At 53.0% G+C, this 18,493-nt stretch overlaps 1 protein-coding gene across 1 annotated transcript in view; it reads left to right on the top strand.

The window, feature by feature from the left end:
• sptbn4b (spectrin, beta, non-erythrocytic 4b) overlaps positions 1-18,493 on the top strand; it is a 361,255-nt gene that overhangs the window by 194,387 nt on the left and 148,375 nt on the right. The window contains exons 20-22 of the mRNA XM_085973416.1: positions 8,531-8,755; positions 10,226-10,315; positions 10,954-11,232. Of these exons, the coding sequence (XP_085829542.1) occupies positions 8,531-8,755; positions 10,226-10,315; positions 10,954-11,232 (594 nt within the window). The remainder of the gene's footprint in view (positions 1-8,530; positions 8,756-10,225; positions 10,316-10,953; positions 11,233-18,493) is intronic.

Below are 18,493 nucleotides of genomic sequence, written 5' to 3'. Positions count from 1 at the left end.
CCGCCCGTTACACACCCCGCCCGTTATACACCCGCCCGTTACACAGCCCGCCCGTTACACACCCCGCCCGTTACACACCTGCCCGTCATATTTATGGCCCCTAGTTTTGGCCTTCCCCACACGTGGAATCACCTTCTCTACGTCTAGCCTATCGAACCTTTTCTTAATCTTAACGTCCTCTATCAGGTCTCTCCTCAGCCTTCTCTTTTGTTGAGAAAAGAGTCCCAGCCTTTTCAATCTTTCCTGTGAGCTATAACACCTCATTTCTGGTATCATCCTTGTAAAAATTGTTTGCACCGTCCCCAGTGCCTCTATGTCGTTTCTACAATACGGAGACCTGATCTGTTCGCAGTATCCCCAAGTGTGGTCTAAGCAAGGTTCTATAGAAGCTTAACATCACTTCCCTGCCTTTCAATTCTATCCCTCTAGAAATGAACCCCAGTGCTTTGTTTTCACTTTTTATGACCTTATTAACCTGTGTCACTACTTTTAGTGATTTGTCAATCTTTACCCCCAGGTCCCTCTGCTCCTTTAGACTCTTAGGGCTCGATTTTCATTGAGCCGTGGAGGCGGGATTGGAGGCGTGTGGGGGGTTAAAATCGCGAAATCGGGAGGGCACGAACCCATCCCGCCTCCATGCCCGTTTCCCAGGAGGCGGGTACCCGACCTGTGCTGGGACCCGCCTCCCTGAGGCGGGAAGGGGATTAGTGCCAATTAACTGCCTGTTAACAGGTAAGTTAACAGGCAGTTTTTAGCCTAATCCCTATTTTTATCCCTGAAGTGTGGGATTCCCGACGGCTCCAAACCACGCCAAGTTAGCGAGGCGGACCGTCGGGCTGAAGGGCTTGGAGGGGTGGAGATGTCCGGTGTTCAGGTGAGTGATGGGTGCACGAGTGCAGAGGTAAGTGTGTTTGGTGTGTGAAAAGTGTTTAAAGAAGTTTTACTTACCTGTACTTACCTTTACAGCCTTCCTTCCTTCAGGTCTCGGGAGTCCCTCATCTCACCGGCACAGAAAGCAGAATGGCCGCAAGCTGTCAAAAGTTGCAGCATTCAGCTTTCTGTTCTGGAGAGATCTCTGAATCATCCTGAGAGGAAGGAATTAACTTAGAGTACAGATTGTCAGTGTTTGACAGCTTCAAAGAGCTGTCAAACGCTGATATTTCATCTGTCAAAAGCTCTTGACAGATGAAATGTCAGTCTGTGATGTCCCCTGTTGCCGGGTGGCCCTTAATTGGCCTGCTGAGCCCGCTGGGCGGGCTTAACAAGGTCAATCAAGTGAAAATCGAGTGGGTTGGCCACAACTCGATGGAGGCGGGACTACAACCCCAAAAGTTGTAGTCCCGCCTCCGACATGCCTCCACTATCAAAATCCAGCCCATTGTGTGAATGTGAGTGTCTGTTGTGGCGAGCAGGGGTCAGTGGAAGTTTCCTGTGCACAGTCTACCCTCTCTGCTCTCCCCCTACCCCAGTAGGCTGGGAATTTGTTGCAGCATTAACGCAGGTTCCCCTCCCCCCCGTAGTAACGATCGGACGGGAAGGGAATATCTTGTGAATAGTGGCCGTAATGCGATTAAAATTGATACAGGAAACTTTCGATTTACCGGCACCTAAATAACCGGAAATCTCGGTTAAGCGGCAAAATTCAGGAGTAGGTTTTACTTCATATTCTACTTGCGTTCCTCCATCTGTTGCTGTGCAAGGGTGTGGCTGCAGCTGTTGCTAAGCTACAGAGACGCTTGGAACTTGTGGCCATTGTTCTGCACTTGTTGCTAAGCAACAGGGTTTGTTGCTTTATACGGAGCTCTCAGCTCTCCGTATCTTTTACTATAGCGTTCGGTTATCCGGAATTTTTGATGAACCGGCACCACGTCGATCTCGTCCGTGCCGGATAAAAAAAAGTTTCCTGTAATAGGTTTGAGAGACAGAAGAGAATCACAAAGCAAGGTTTCAAATTTAAGTAAGGCAAACTTTGAGTGGATTCACCCGAATGAAACTGGGGCTAAAAGGGTTAAATTACGCGGACAGGTTGCACAGACTGGGCTTGTATTCTCTCAAGTATAGCAGATTAAGGGGTGATCCAATTGAAGTGTTTAAGATAATCAAAGGAGTTGATCGGGTAGAGAGAGAGAAACTATTTCCTCTGGTGGGGGGAGTCCAGAACAAGGGGGCATAACCTTAAAATTAGAGCCAGGCCGTTCAGGGGTGATGTCAGGAAGCACTTCTTCGCACAAAGGGTAATGGAAATCTGGAACTCTCTCCCCCAGAAAGCTGTTGAGGCTGGGGGTCAATTGAAAGTTTCAAAACTGAGATTGATAGAGTTTTGTTGGGTAAGGGTATTAAGGGTTGCAGAACCAAGGCGTATATGGAGTCATGCTACAGATCATCCATGATCTCATTGAATGGTGGAACAGGCTCGAGGGGTTGAATGGCCTCTTCCTGTTCTATGTCCTAAATTGACTCCAGTAAACTGGGTCGAACTGTTAATGGGCGAACCTGTAGACACACAGTGGGAACATTTAAAGGAGAATTTGGTACGATACAAAACCCAGTACATGTACCCAGCCCCTAAAAGGCAAAAGCTCCACTTGTGTAGTTAAGCAACCATGGCCAAGGAACAAGGCAAGAGACAGCATCAAGCTAAAAGAAAAGGCTTACACAAAGACAAGGGCCTAGAAATTCAGTTGCCTTAGCGCCACTTTTGAGGCGCTAGAGGGACTAGCGCCAGAGTTATAGCCAGTTTAAAAATTCCCTGGGGCCCTAAATCGGCGTTGCACCGGTAGCGCTGCGCCGGCACCGATGACGTCATCGGTGTGCGCAGCGTCCCGGTTGCCATGCCGACGGGCCCTAGCGCCGAAATTCAGTTGCGGCCGCCTCGCCCGTGGCAGCCGCAACTAAGACTCTGGCAACAGAGTCTTGCATGAGTTTGCGCCGGCGCATTAAAGGCCCCGCGGCGGCCGGCCGCTTTCCCGCCGGCCGCCTGCCCGCAGCTCCCTCCCCGGACTTCTCCCCCCCACCCCCCGGAACAGATGCAAGCCCGGCACTTGTCCGAGGTGCCGGGCTCATTTTTAGACAGATTTGCGCGGGCCGCGGCCGGGTGCAGGCAGCTCCTCCTTAACGGAAGGAGGAGGCCTGCACTTCCCGAGCCTGCCGCACCGCATCGGGTGCCGCAGCGCCGGAATTGCGGCGCGAAACGGCAGTTAGCGCCGATTTACCGCCGCAAAGACCCTTCAGTAGCGCCGGCAGCCGTTTGGGCGCGGCCCTGCTGAATTTTTGGCGCGCGCAGGGGGACTTAGCGCTGGCACTAACTTCCGGCGCTAAAGCCCTGGCTAAGCCAAAACCCAATTTCTAGGCCAAGGAAAAGAGGAAGGACTGGGAGAGTTGTAAAAAACAACAAAGAATTATAATCAGTGGCGCAAAAAGGAATATCAAAAGCTAACAGCAAAAGTTTCAATAAATATATTAAGAGAAAGAGAGCGATGAGGGGGACTGTGGGCCCATTAAAGACAGATGCAGGTAAGACTATAATGGACAATAAGGAACTGGCAGACTTGTTAAGTGAGCACTTTGTATCTGTTTTCACAGTGAAATAAGAGGACAAAATATCAGCGGGACAAAGAAATCTGAAAATAAATCAAGGGGACGAACTTTAATATCAGTAAGAAAATGGTCATGAAGAAAATAATGGGACTTAAGATAGACAAATCGCCAGCACCTGATGGTTTCCACTCCAAGGCATAAAAAAGCAACAGGTGGAGAAATGGCAGACGTGTTAGTCATAATTTTACAAAGTTCTCTAGATTTGGGAATCATAGAATTATACATCACAGAATGAGGCCATTCAGCCCATCACTCTTTGAACCAGCTATCTGATTAATCCCTCTTCCCCCCGCTCACCCCAGAGCCATGTAAATAGTTCTTTTGGTTCTTTTGCCAACTACCTTAAAGCTGTGTCCTTTGGTTACCGATCCTCCTGCCACTGGAAGCAGGAATTGTGCCCTTGGATTGGAAAATTGCAAATGTCACTCTATTATTTAAGAAAGGAGGGAGAGAAGACACAGGAAACGACAGACCTGTCAGATTCCAGAAACTTCCCTACAATATCATCGGGGGCCAAGTGACTGAGCGCTTGGACAAGTATGAGTTGAGCAAAGAGAGTCAGCGTGGATTTGTGAAGGGTGGGTCCTGTTTGAATAATCTCACTGAATTTAAGATAATTAGCAAAAGTACCAGAGGGAAGAAGAGAATTTTTTTGCGCAGCGAGTTGTGATCTGGAACGCGCTGCCTGAAAGGGCGGTGGAAGCAGATTCAATAATAACTTTCACAAGGGAATTGGATAACTACTTGAAAAGGAAAAATTTGCCGGGCTGTGGGGAAAGAGCAGGGGGAGTGGGACTAATTGGTCATGTATAATGGGCCGAATGGCCTCCGTCTATGCTGTATGATTCTATGATCCTAGGTGACTAACATGGTGGACAGGGTAGTGTCTATGAATGTTTCTATATGGACAGAAGGTATTCCATAAGATTCTGCACGAGATAATAAGCAAAAACTTCACAAGATAGAATCTTGTGGTATTAGTGGAAATTTGAAACGCTGGATTAAGAATTGGATCCAATCCTGCAGCCAAAAAGTTGTAGTTAATGGATGTGGTTTAGCCTGAAATATGTTACAAATGGGATCGGCCCTAAGTCCGCTATTCTTCATGGCCTTTATTAATGACCTGAATGGTAGTGTTGGGAGCATGTTCAGTAAGTTTGTCGATGACACCAAAATCTGTGCAAGTGTTAAGATGGTAGAGGAGTGCAATTAAATCCAAAAAGATTTAGATGTGCTACAGGATGGGCCTGGGTCCAGTCTCCAGGCGTTGATGTGGGCCTGGCTGCAGTCTCCAGATGTTGATGTGGGTATGGGTCCAGTCTCCAGGTGTTGATGTGCGTCTGCGTGCAGTCTCCAGATGTTGATGTCCATGCCTTTGCTACCTCTAGACTTGACTATTCCAACGCACTCCTGGCTGGCTTCCCACGTTCTACCGTACATAAACTTGAGGTCATCCAAAATCCATTTCCTAACTTGCACCAAGTCCCGTTCACCCATCACTCCTGTGCTCGCTGACCTACATTGGCTCCCGGTTAAGCAACGCCTCAATTTAAAAATTCTCATCCTCGTGTTCAAATCCCTCCATAGCCTCGCCCCTCCCTATCTCTGTAACCTCCTCCAGCCCCACAACCCCCTGAGATATCTGCGCTCCTCTAATTCTGGCCTCGTGAGCATCCCTGATTATAATCGCTCCACCATTGGTGGCCGTGCCTTCAGCTGCCGAGGCCTTAAGCTCTGAAATTCACTCTCTAAACCGCTCCGCCTCTCTACCTCTTCTTCCTTTAAGACATTCCTTAAAACCTGCCTCTTTGACCAAGTTTTGGTCACCTGCCCTAATTTCTCCTTATGTGGATCGGTGTCAAATTTTGTTTGATAATCGCTCCAGTGAAGCGCCTTGGGACGTTTTACTACGTTAAAGGCGCTATATAAATACAAGTTGTTGTTGTTGATGTGGGACTGGCTCCAGTCTCCAGATATTGATGTGTGCAATGTTCCTTTTAAGCTGCGTGGCTGTGCAGTGCTCTGGAAGTCCCGTGCAGCTGGCTCACCGGCTTCTAAATGGGAAAAACCGCGCACGCAAGGTATTTTCAATGGGCCGCGCAGCCCCATAAAAAAATTGAAGGGAACATTCCCTGGGTGCCGACTGCTCCAACGTCTCATTCGAAAGACTTGATAAAGACAGGTGATAATTACCTTTAAAATAGTGACCAGAATTTAAGTAACTCTTTATTAATTGAAAAGAGCTGCCAATCTATAGATATGTGAAGAGAAAAAGATTGGTGAAGTCAAGTGTAGGTCCCTTGCGGTCAGAATCAGGGGAATTTATAATGGGGAACAAAGAAATGGCAGACCAATTAAATACATACTTTGGTTCTGTCTTCACAAAGGAGGACACAAATAACCTCCCAGAGATGTCGGGGAACATAAGGTCTAATGAGAGGGAGGAACTGAATGAAATCAGTATTTGTAGGGAAATGGTGTTAGGGAAATTGACGGGATTGAAGGCCGATAAATCCCCAGGGTCTGATAATCTACATCCTAGGGTACTTAAGGAAGTGGCCCTAGAAATAGTAGATGCATTGCTGGTCATCTTCCAAAATTCTATAGACTCTGGAACAGTCCCCATGGATTGGAGAGTAGCTAATGTAACCTCACTATTCAAAAAAGGTGGTAGAGAGAAAACGGGGAATTATAGACCGGTAAGCCTGACATCGGTAGTGGGGAAAATGCTAGAGTCCATTATAAAAGATGTAACAGCAGAGCACTTGGAAAACAGTGACAGGATCGGGCAAAGTCAACATGGATTTACAAAAGGTAAATCGTGCTTGACTAATCTACTGGAATTTTTTGAGGATGTACCTGGTAGAATAGATAAGGGAGAACCAGTGGATGTGGTGTATTTGGACTTTCAGAAGGCTTTTGATAAGGTCCCACATAAGAGATTAGCATGCAAAGTTAAAGCACATAGGATTGGGGGCAAGGTACTGACTTGGATAGAGAACTGGTTGGCAGACAGGAAGCAAAGAGTTGGAATAAACAGGTCTTTTTCCGAGTGGCAGGCAGTGACTAGTGGGGTACCGCAGGGATCGGTCCTAGGACCCCAGCTATTCACAATATATATTAATGATCTAGACGAGGGAACTAGATGTAATATCTCCAAGTTTGCAGACGACACAAAGCTGGGTGGGCATGTGTGCTTTGAGGAGGATGACGAGAAACTCCAGTATGATTTGGACAGGTTGGGTGATTGGGCAGATGCATGGCAGATGCAGTATAATGTGGATAAATGTGAGGTTATCCACTTTGGTGGCAAAAACAGGAAGGCAGATTATTATCTGAACGGCAATAGATTGGGAGAAGGGGAAGTGCAACGAGACCTGGGTGTCCTTGTGCACCAGTCGCTGAAGGTAAGCATGCAGGTGCAGCAGGCGGTTAAGAAGGCCTTCGTAGCGAGAGGATTCGAGTACAGGAGCAAGGATGTCTTGCTGCAGTTGTACAGGGCCTTGGTGAGACCAGACCTTGAGTATTGTGTGCAGTTTTGGTCGCCTTATCTGAGGAAGGATGTTCTTGCCATGGAGGGAGTGCAGCGAAGATTCACCAGACTGATACCTGGGATGGCAGGAATGACGTATGAGGAGAGATTGGGTCGATTGGGCTTATACTCGCTGGAGTTTAGAAGAATGAGAGGGGATCTCATTGAAACTTATAAAATTCTAACAGGACTAGACAGACTAGATGCAGGAAGGATGTTCCCGATGGCGGGGGAGTCCAGAACCAGGGGTCACAGTCTAAGGATAAGGGGTAAGCCATTTAGGACTGAGATGAGGAGGAATTTCTTCACCCAGAGAGTGGTGAACCTGTGGAATTCTCTACCACAGAAGGCAGTTGAGGCCAATTCATTAAATATATTCAAGAAGGAGTTAGATATATTTCTTAAGGCTAAAGGGATCAAGGGATATGGGGAGAAAGCAGGGACAGGATACTGAGTTTGGATGATCAGCCATGATCTCATTGAATGGCAGAGCAGGCTCGAGGGGCTGAATGGCCTACTCCTGCTCCTATCTTCTATGTTTTTAATAAGACATGTATTTGAATAAATCACATAGGATGTTGGTATTTGAATTGACTCCTCCCTTGGGTACCTGCTCAGTACGTACCACATTCAGCAACTGAGCTGGAACATTCTTCTGACTGAAGCAGGTGTTACGTAACATCGCACGGTTATCGAGGCCGTGCTCAGCCCAATCTTTGGCCATGGTGGCCTTCACCTGGGGTTTCTCCTCCCGTCACCAAGTCTGATTAAAGGCTGCTGTGATTGTCTGATTTCTGTGATTGTCTGATTTCTGTGATTGGCTGATTTCTGTGATTGTCTGATTTCTGCGATAGGCTGGAGGCTGTGATTGCCTGATTTCTGCGATTGTCTGATTTCTGCGATTGGCTGGAGGCTGAGATTGTCTGATTTCTGCGATTTTCCAATTTCTGTGATTGGCTGGAGGCTGCGATTGTCTGATTTCTGCGATTGTCTGATTTCTGCGATTGGCTGGAGGATGTGATTGTCTGATTTCTGCAATTGTCTGATTTCTGTGATTGGCTGGAGGATGCGATTGTCTGATTTCTGCAATTGTCTGATTTCTGCGATTGTCTGATTTCTGCGATTGGCTGATTTCTGCGATTGTCTGATTTCTGCGATTGGCTGATTTCTGCGATTGTCTGATTTCTGTGATTGTCCGGAGGCTGTGATTGTCTGATTTTTGTGATTGTCTGGAAGCTGCGATTGGCTGATTTCTGTGATCGGCTGGAGGCTGCGAATTGCTGGAGTCTGCGATTGCCTAATGTCTGCGATTGGCTGGAGTCTATGATTGGCTAGAGGCTGTGATTTATGTGTGAGCATTCAGGATTACCTGATGACCTCTGCTGATCTCCTAATCTGCAGGTACTGGAGAATCAGATGGAGGGCTGGTACAAGGAGGTTGGGGAGTTACAGGCCCAGGCCGCCACCCTGCACCAGGAAGGGGCAGGGAAAGAAGAAGTTAACGAGAAGCAAAATGGAGTAGAAACGAGAATTGTGCGTCTGATCGAACCTCTGAAGCAAAGACGGAGAATTCTGCTGGCTTCCAAAGAAGTTCACCAGGTCACGCGGGATATGGAGGATGAAACTGTAAGTGCCGCACCCCAACCTGCGCTGCTCGATCAAACAAATGTTCTTACAGCTTGTACACGATGGCGAATGGAGCTGTTTCTCACACTTTACCTTGGACCGAAGAGACTGCTCCATTTACCAAAAGAAGGCTGGACGGGGACGATGAAAGTATTGGGAAGACTGAAGCCATCGTCTTCAGTCCACGCCACAAACTCCGTCCCCTCGCCACCGACTCCAACCCTCGCCCTGGCAACCGTCTGAGGCTGAGTCAGACTGTTCGCAGCGTTTGTGTCGTATTTGACCCCGAGATGATCTTCCGAACCCCATACCGCTCCATGACCAAGACTGCCTACTTTCACCTCCGTAACATCGCCCATCTCCGCCCCGGCCTCAGCTCACCTGCTGCTGAAACCTTCATCCATGCCTTTGTTGCCTCTAGACTTGACTGTTCCAACGCACTCCTGGCTGGCCTCCCACGTTCCACCCTACGTAAACTTCAGCTCATCCAAAACTCGGCAGCCCGTGTCCTAACTCGCACCCAGTCCCGTTCGCCCATCACCCGCTATGCTCGCTGACCTACATCGGCTCCCGGTTAAGCAACGCCTCGATTTTAAAATTCTCATCCTTGTTTTCAAATCCCTCCATGGCCCTCGCCCCTCCCTATCTGTAATCTCCTACAACCCTCCGAGATATCTGCGCTCCTCCAATTGTGGCCTCTTGCGCATCCCAGATTTTCATTGCTCCACCATTGGCGGCCGTGCCTTCAGCTGCCTGGGCCCTAAGTTCTGGAAATCCCTGCCTGAACCTCTCCGCCTCACTACCACCCTCTCCTTAAAACCGACCTCTTTCACCTGTCCTAATATCTCCTTATGTGGCTCGGTGTCAAATTCACAGATTCACAGATGCACAGAAACCCCACAGTGCAGATAGAGGCCATTTCGGCCCATCGAGCCTGCACCGACACATATCCCACCCGATCCCCGTAACCCCTGCACCAACACATATCCCACCCTATCCCCGTAACCCCACGTATTTAATCCTCCTAACACTAAGGGTCAATTTATCATAGCCAATCAACCTAACCTGCACATCTTTGGACTGTGGGAGGAAACCGGAGCACCCGGAGGAAACCCACGCGAACACGGGGAGAATGTGCAAACTCCACACAGACAGTCACCCGAGGCCAGATTCGAACCCGGGTCCCTGGCGCTGTGAGGCAACAGTGCTAACCACTATGCCACCGTGCTGCCCTTTTGTGTTTGATAATCGCTCCTGTGAAGCACCTTGGGACGTTTTACTATGTTAAAGGCGCTATATAATTTTTTATTGTTACAGCATAACTGTACTTTACATTATTACTGCACTGTGCTATAACTACAGTGTAGCTGTACCGTAATGCAATAGAAATGAGAATTGTGCACCCGTTCAAGTAGCTCCTGTTGTTCTTGTTTAGCACATGAGAAGCTGAAAATGTTGTGTGTTCCGCAGCTTTGGGTTGAGGAACGCCTGCCATTAGCCAAATCCAAGGAACATGGGAACAATCTGCAAACAGTGCAGCTCCTTCTGAAAAAACTTCAGGTGAGTGACAGGAACAGAGCACGAGTGGGAGTGATGGGGCAGGAGTGGCAGTGAACACCAGGCAACAACACCCAAGAAGCTCGACACCATCCAGGACAAAGCAACCCATCCACCACCTTAAACATTCACCCCCTCCACCACCGGTGTACCGTGGCTGCAGTGTGTACCATCTACACTCACACACACAGACACAGACACTCGCGCATATGCGCACAGACACTCGCTCACAGACACTCGTGCGCACAGACACTCGCTCACAGACACTCGTGTGCACAGACACTCGCGCATGTGCGCACACACTCGCTCGCAGACACTCGTGCGCACAGACACTCGCGCATGTGCGCAGACACTCGTGCGCACAGACGCTCGCACATACGCACACAGACACTTGCACACACAAGCACTCGATCACACAGACGCTCGCACACAGACACTCATGTGGACACAGACGCTCGCGCACACAAATACTCACACACACACACAGACACTCGCACGCGCACAAGCACAGACAGACACTCGTACACACACACACACACAGTCACACACACACATTACCTTGTTGTATGAGGATTGCACGAGCCCTTTACCCGGGAGCTCCCTCCGCTCCGTGTGGCACTGACTGTGTTTGATATTCACAGACTCTTCAGCGGGAGATTCAGGGTCACCATCCTCGGATCAGCGATGTGATGGAGCGAGCAGGGCACATTGCTTCAATCCGGAGCCCAGAGGCTGATGCTGTGCGTCTGTGTCTGGACCGACTGCGGGAGCGATGGGATACCCTGCAAGAGGAGACGCAGCAGCGGCAGCAGAGACTGACTGCGATGCAGCGAGCCCAGCAATATTACTTCGATGCTTCGGAGGTGGAGTCGTGGCTGAGTGAGCAGGAGCTGCACATGATGACGGACGAGAAAGGAAAGGTGAGAAACATCCAGGTGCAAACAGTGACGTGGTTCAGTCTGAGGCTCGGGCTCCCGTTTCTCACTGTTTCTGTGCAGATCCCTCTGATTCATAGACACAAATACACAAGGGGTGAGCCTGTACCCGGGGATGGTGTGGGGTGAGGATGAATCAGGGGAAGGTGTGGGGTGAGGATGTACCTGGGCAAGGTGTGGGGTGAGCCTATACCTGGGGAAAGTGTGGGGTGAGGATGAATCAGGGGAAGGTGTGGGGTGAGGATGTACCTGGGCAAGGTGTGGGATGAGGATTTATCTGGGCAAGGTGTGGGGTGGGGATGTACCCGGGCAAGGTGTGGGGTGAGGATGTAACTGGGCAGGGTGTGGGGTGGGGATGTACCTGGGCAAGGTGTGGGGTGAGGATGTATCTGGGCAAGGTGTGGGGTGGGGATGTACCTGGGCAAGGTGTGGGGTGAGGATGTACCTGGGCAAGGTGTGGGGTGAGGATGTACCTGGGCAAGGTGTGGGGTGAGGATGTACCTGGGCAAGGTGTGGGGTGAGGATGTACCTGGGCAAGGTGTGGGGTGAGGATGTATCTGGGCATGGTGTGGGGTGAGGATGTATCTGGGCAAGGTGTGGGGTGAGGTTGTACCTGGGCAATGTGTGGGGTGAGGATGTATCTGGGCAAGGTGTGGGGTGAGGTTGTACCTGGGCAAGGTGTGGGGTGAGGTTGTATCTGGGCAAGGTGTGGGGTGAGGATGTATCTGGGCAAGGTGTGGGGTGAGGTTGTATCTGGGCAAGGTGTGGGGTGGGGATGTACCTGGGCAAGGTGTGGGGTGGGGATGTATCTGGGCAAGGTGTGGGGTGAGGATGTACCTGGGCAAGGTGTGGGGTGAGGATGTGCCTGGGCAAGGTGTGGGGTGAGGATGTACCTGGGCAACGTGTGGGGTGGGGATGTATCTGGGCAAGGTTTGGGGTGAGGTTGTATCTGGGCGTGGTGTGGGGTGAGGTTGTATCTCGGCAAGGTGTGGGGTGGGGATGTACCTGGGCAACGTGTGGGGTGGGGATGTACCTGGGCAAGGTGTGGGGTGAGGATGTACCTGGGCAAGGTGTGGGGTGAGGTTGTATCTCGGCAAGGTGTGGGGTGGGGATGTACCTGGGCAACGTGTGGGGTGGGGATGTATCTGGGCAAGGTGTGGGGTGAGGATGTATCTGGGCAAGGTGTGGGGTGAGGTTGTACCTGGGCAAGGTCTGGTGTGAGATTGTATCTGGGCAAGGTGTGGGGTGAGGTTGTACCTGGGCAAGGTGTGGGGTGAGGATGTATCTGGGCGAGGTGTGGGGTGAGGTTGTACCTGGGCAAGGTGTGGGGTGAGGTTGTATCTGGGCAAGGTGTGGGGTGAGGATGTATCTGGGCAAGGTGTGGGGTGAGGTTGTATCTGGGCAAGGTGTGGGGTGGGGATCTACCTGGGCAAGGTGTGGGGTGGGGATGTATCTGGGCAAGGTTTGGGGTGAGGATGTACCTGGGCAAGGTGTGGGGTGAGGATGTACCTGGGCAAGGTGTGGGGTGAGGATGTACCTGGGCAAGGTGTGGGGTGGGGATGTATCTGGGCAAGGTGTGGGGTGAGGATGTACCTGGCCAAGGTGTGGGGTGAGGATGTATCTGGGCAAGGTGTGGGGTGAGGTTGTATCTGGGCAAGGTGTGGGGTGAGGATGTACCTGGCCAAGGTGTGGGGTGAGGATGTATCTGGGCAAGGTGTGGGGTGGGGATGTACCTCGGCAAGGTGTGGGGTGAGGATGTACCTGGGCAAGGTGTGGGGTGAGGATGTACCTGGGCAAGGTGTAGGGTGTGGATGTAACTGGCAAGCTGTGGGGTGGGGATGTACCTGGGCAAGGTGTGGGGTGAGGATGTATCTGGGCAAGGTGTGGGGTGGGGATGTACCTGGGCAAGGTGTGGGGTGGGGATGTATCTGGGCAAGGTTTGGGGTGAGGTTGTATCTGGGCAAGGTGTAGGGTGAGGATGTACCTGGGCAAGGTGTGGGGTGAGGATGTACCTGGGCAAGGTGTGGGCTGAGGTTGTATCTCGGCAAGGTGTGGGGTGGGGATGTACCTGGGCAACGTGTGGGGTGGGGATGTATCTGGGCAAGGTGTGGGGTGAGGATGTATCTGGTGAAAGTGTGGGGTGAGCCTGTACCTGGGGAAAGTGTGGGGTGAGGATGTATCTGGGCAAGGTGTGGGGTGAGGATGTACCTGGGCAACGTGTGGGGTGAGGATGTATCTGGGCAAGGTGTGGGGTGAGGGTGTATCTGGGCATGGTGTGGGGTGAGGATGTATCTGGGCAAGGTGTGGGGTGAGGATGTATCTGGGGAAGGTGTGGGGTGAGGATGTATCTGGGGAAGGTGTGGCGTGAGGATGAATCAGGGGAAGGTGTGGGGTGAGGATGTACCTGGGCAAGGTGTGGGATGAGGATGTATCTGGGCAAGGTGTGGGGTGGGGATGTACCCGGGCAAGGTGTGGGGTGAGGATGTAACTGGGCAGGGTGTGGGGTGGGGATGTACCTGGGCAAGGTGTGGGGTGAGGATGTATCTGGGCAAGGTGTGGGGTGGGGATGTACCTGGGCAATGTGTGGGGTGAGGATGTATCTGGGCAAGGTGTGGGGTGGGGATGTACCTGGGCAAGGTGTGGGGTGAGGATGTACCTGGGCAAGGTGTGGGGTGAGGATGTACCTGGGCAAGGTGTGGGGTGAGGATGTACCTGGGCAAGGTGTGGGGTGAGGATGTACCTGGGCAAGGTGTGGGGTGAGGATGTACCTGGGCAAGGTGTGGGGTGAGGATGTACCTGGGCAAGGTGTGGGGTGAGGTTGTATCTGGGCATGGTGTGGGGTGAGGATGTATCTGGGCAAGGTGTGGGGTGAGGTTGTACCTGGGCAAGGTGTGGGGTGAGGATGTATCTGGGCAAGGTGTGGGGTGAGGTTGTACCTGGGCAAGGTGTGGGGTGAGGTTGTATCTGGGCAAGGTGTGGGGTGAGGATGTATCTGGGCAAGGTGTGGGGTGAGGTTGTATCTGGGCAAGGTGTGGGGTGGGGATGTACCTGGGCAAGGTGTGGGGTGGGGATGTATCTGGGCAAGGTGTGGGGTGAGGATGTACCTGGGCAAGGTGTGGGGTGAGGATGTGCCTGGGCAAGGTGTGGGGTGAGGATGTACCTGGGCAAGGTGTGGGGTGAGGATGTACCTGGGCAAGGTGTGGGGTGAGGATGTACCTGGGCAACGTGTGGGGTGGGGATGTATCTGGGCAAGGTTTGGGGTGAGGTTCTTTCTGGGCAAGGTGTAGGGTGAGGATGTACCTGGGCAAGGTGTGGGGTGAGGATGTACCTGGGCAAGGTGTGGGGTGAGGTTGTATCTCGGCAAGGTGTGGGGTGGGGATGTACCTGGGCAACGTGTGGGGTGGGGATGTATCTGGGCAAGGTGTGGGGTGAGGATGTATCTGGGCAAGGTGTGGGGTGAGGTTGTACCTGGGCAAGGTCTGGTGTGAGATTGTATCTGGGCAAGGTGTGGGGTGAGGTTGTACCTGGGCAAGGTGTGGGGTGAGGATGTATCTGGGCGAGGTGTGGGGTGAGGTTGTACCTGGGCAAGGTGTGGGGTGAGGTTGTATCTGGGCAAGGTGTGGGGTGAGGATGTATCTGGGCAAGGTGTGGGGTGAGGTTGTATCTGGGCAAGGTGTGGGGTGGGGATCTACCTGGGCAAGGTGTGGGGTGGGGATGTATCTGGGCAAGGTTTGGGGTGAGGATGTACCTGGGCAAGGTGTGGGGTGAGGATGTACCTGGGCAAGGTGTGGGGTGAGGATGTACCTGGGCAAGGTGTGGGGTGAGGATGTACCTGGCCAAGGTGTGGGGTGAGGATGTATCTGGGCAAGGTGTGGGGTGGGGATGTACCTCGGCAAGGTGTGGGGTGAGGATGTACCTGGGCACGGTGTGGGGTGAGGATGTACCTGGGCAAGGTGTGGGGTGAGGATGTAACTGGCAAGCTGTGGGGTGGGGATGTACCTGGGCAAGGTGTGGGGTGAGGATGTATCTGGGCAAGGTGTGGGGTGGGGATGTACCTGGGCAAGGTGTGGGGTGGGGATGTACCTGGGCAAGGTGTGGGGTGAGGATGTATCTGGGCAAGGTGTGGGGTGGGGATGTACCTGGGCAAGGTGTGGGGTGAGGATGTAACTGGGCAAGGTGTGGGGTGGGGATGTACCTGGGCAAGGTGTGGGGTGAGGATGTATCTGGGCAAGGTGTGGGGTGGGGATGTACCTGGGCAATGTGTGGGGTGAGGATGTATCTGGGCAAGGTTTGGGGTGGGGATGTACCTGGGCAAGGTGTGGGGTGAGGATGTACCTGGGCAAGGTGTGGGGTGAGGATGAATCAGGGGAAGGTGTGGGGTGAGGATGTACCTGGGCAAGGTGTGGGATGAGGATTTATCTGGGCAAGGTGTGGGGTGGGGATGTACCCGGGCAAGGTGTGGGGTGAGGATGTAACTGGGCAGGGTGTGGGGTGGGGATGTACCTGGGCAAGGTGTGGGGTGAGGATGTATCTGGGCAAGGTGTGGGGTGGGGATGTACCTGGGCAATGTGTGGGGTGAGGATGTATCTGGGCAAGGTGTGGGGTGGGGATGTACCTGGGCAAGGTGTGGGGTGAGGATGTACCTGGGCAAGGTGTGGGGTGAGGATGTACCTGGGCAAGGTGTGGGGTGAGGATGTACCTGGGCAAGGTGTGGGGTGAGGATGTACCTGGGCAAGGTGTGGGGTGAGGATGTACCTGGGCAAGGTGTGGGGTGAGGTTGTATCTGGGCATGGTGTGGGGTGAGGATGTATCTGGGCAAGGTGTGGGGTGAGGTTGTACCTGGGCAATGTGTGGGGTGAGGTTGTATCTGGGCAAGGTGTGGGGTGAGGTTGTACCTGGGCAAGGTGTGGGGTGAGGATGTATCTGGGCAAGGTGTGGGGTGAGGTTGTACCTGGGCAAGGTGTGGGGTGAGGTTGTATCTGGGCAAGGTGTGGGGTGAGGATGTATCTGGGCAAGGTGTGGGGTGAGGTTGTATCTGGGCAAGGTGTCGGGTGGGGATGTACCTGGGCAAGGTGTGGGGTGGGGATGTATCTGGGCAAGGTGTGGGGTGAGGATGTACCTGGGCAAGGTGTGGGGTGAGGATGTACCTGGGCAAGGTGTGGGGTGAGGATGTACCTGGGCAAGGTGTGGGGTGAGGATGTACCTGGGCAACGTGTGGGGTGGGGATGTATCTGGGCAAGGTTTGGGGTGAGGTTGTATCTGGGCAAGGTGTAGGGTGAGGATGTACCTGGGCAAGGTGTGGGGTGAGGATGTACCTGGGCAAGGTGTGGGGTGAGGTTGTATCTCGGCAAGGTGTGGGGTGGGGATGTACCTGGGCAACGTGTGGGGTGGGGATGTATCTGGGCAAGGTGTGGGGTGAGGATGTATCTGGGCAAGGTGTGGGGTGAGGTTGTACCTGGGCAAGGTCTGGTGTGAGATTGTATCTGGGCAAGGTGTGGGGTGAGGTTGTACCTGGGCAAGGTGTGGGGTGAGGATGTATCTGGGCGAGGTGTGGGGTGAGGTTGTACCTGGGCAAGGTGTGGGGTGAGGTTGTATCTGGGCAAGGTGTGGGGTGAGGATGTATCTGGGCAAGGTGTGGGGTGAGGTTGTATCTGGGCAAGGTGTGGGGTGGGGATCTACCTGGGCAAGGTGTGGGGGTGGGGATGTATCTGGGCAAGGTTTGGGGTGAGGATGTACCTGGGCAAGGTGTGGGGTGAGGATGTACCTGGGCAAGGTGTGGGGTGAGGATGTACCTGGGCAAGGTGTGGGGTGAGGATGTACCTGGGCAAGGTGTGGGGTGGGGATGTATCTGGGCAAGGTGTGGGGTGAGGTTGTATCTGGGCAAGGTGTGGGGTGAGGATGTACCTCGGCAAGGTGTGGGGTGAGGATGTACCTGGGCAAGGTGTGGGGTGAGGATGTACCTGGGCAAGGTGTAGGGTGAGGATGTAACTGGCAAGCTGTGGGGTGGGGATGTACCTGGGCAAGGTGTGGGGTGAGGATGTATCTGGGCAAGGTGTGGGGTGGGGATGTACCTGGGCAAGGTGTGGGGTGGGGATGTATCTGGGCAAGGTTTGGGGTGAGGTTGTATCTGGGCAAGGTGTAGGGTGAGGATGTACCTGGGCAAGGTGTGGGGTGAGGATGTACCTGGGCAAGGTGTGGGCTGAGGTTGTATCTCGGCAAGGTGTGGGGTGGGGATGTACCTGGGCAACGTGTGGGGTGGGGATGTATCTGGGCAAGGTGTGGGGTGAGGATGTATCTGGTGAAAGTGTGGGGTGAGCCTGTACCTGGGGAAAGTGTGGGGGTGAGGATGTATCTGGGCAAGGTGTGGGGTGAGGATGTACCTGGGCAACGTGTGGGGTGAGGATGTATCTGGGCATGGTGTGGGGTGAGGATGTATCTGGGCAAGGTGTGGGGTGAGGGGTGTATCTGGGCATGGTGTGGGGTGAGGATGTATCTGGCAAGGTGTGGGGTGAGGATGTATTGGGGAAGGTGTGGGGTGAGGATGTATCTGGGCAAGGTGTGGGGTGAGGATGTATCTGGGGAAGGTGTGGCGTGAGGATGAATCAGGGGAAGGTGTGGGGTGAGGATGTACCTGGGCAAGGTGTGGGATGAGGATGTATCTGGGCAAGGTGTGGGGTGGGGATGTACCCGGGCAAGGTGTGGGGTGAGGATGTAACTGGGCAGGGTGTGGGGTGGGGATGTACCTGGGCAAGGTGTGGGGTGAGGATGTATCTGGGCAAGGTGTGGGGTGGGATGTACCTGGGCAATGTGTGGGGTGAGGATGTATCTGGGCAAGGTGTGGGGTGGGGATGTACCTGGGCAAGGTGTGGGGTGAGGATGTACCTGGGCAAGGTGTGGGGTGAGGATGTACCTGGGCAAGGTGTGGGGTGAGGATGTACCTGGGCAAGGTGTGGGGTGAGGATGTACCTGGGCAAGGTGTGGGGTGAGGATGTACCTGGGCAAGGTGTGGGGTGAGGTTGTATCTGGGCATGGTGTGGGGTGAGGATGTATCTGGGCAAGGTGTGGGGTGAGGTTGTACCTGGGCAATGTGTGGGGTGAGGTTGTATCTGGGCAAGGTGTGGGGTGAGGTTGTACCTGGGCAAGGTGTGGGGTGAGGATGTATCTGGGCAAGGTGTGGGGTGAGGTTGTACCTGGGCAAGGTGTGGGGTGAGGTTGTATCTGGCAAGGTGTGGGGTGAGGATGTATC

Source organism: Somniosus microcephalus, chromosome 34, assembly GCF_052327205.1.
Source record: "Somniosus microcephalus isolate GS21.2 chromosome 34, FLI_Smic_1.0, whole genome shotgun sequence".
In the NCBI taxonomy this organism is placed as follows: domain Eukaryota; kingdom Metazoa; phylum Chordata; class Chondrichthyes; order Squaliformes; family Somniosidae; genus Somniosus; species Somniosus microcephalus.
This window is presented reverse-complemented; position numbering and strand designations above follow the sequence as displayed.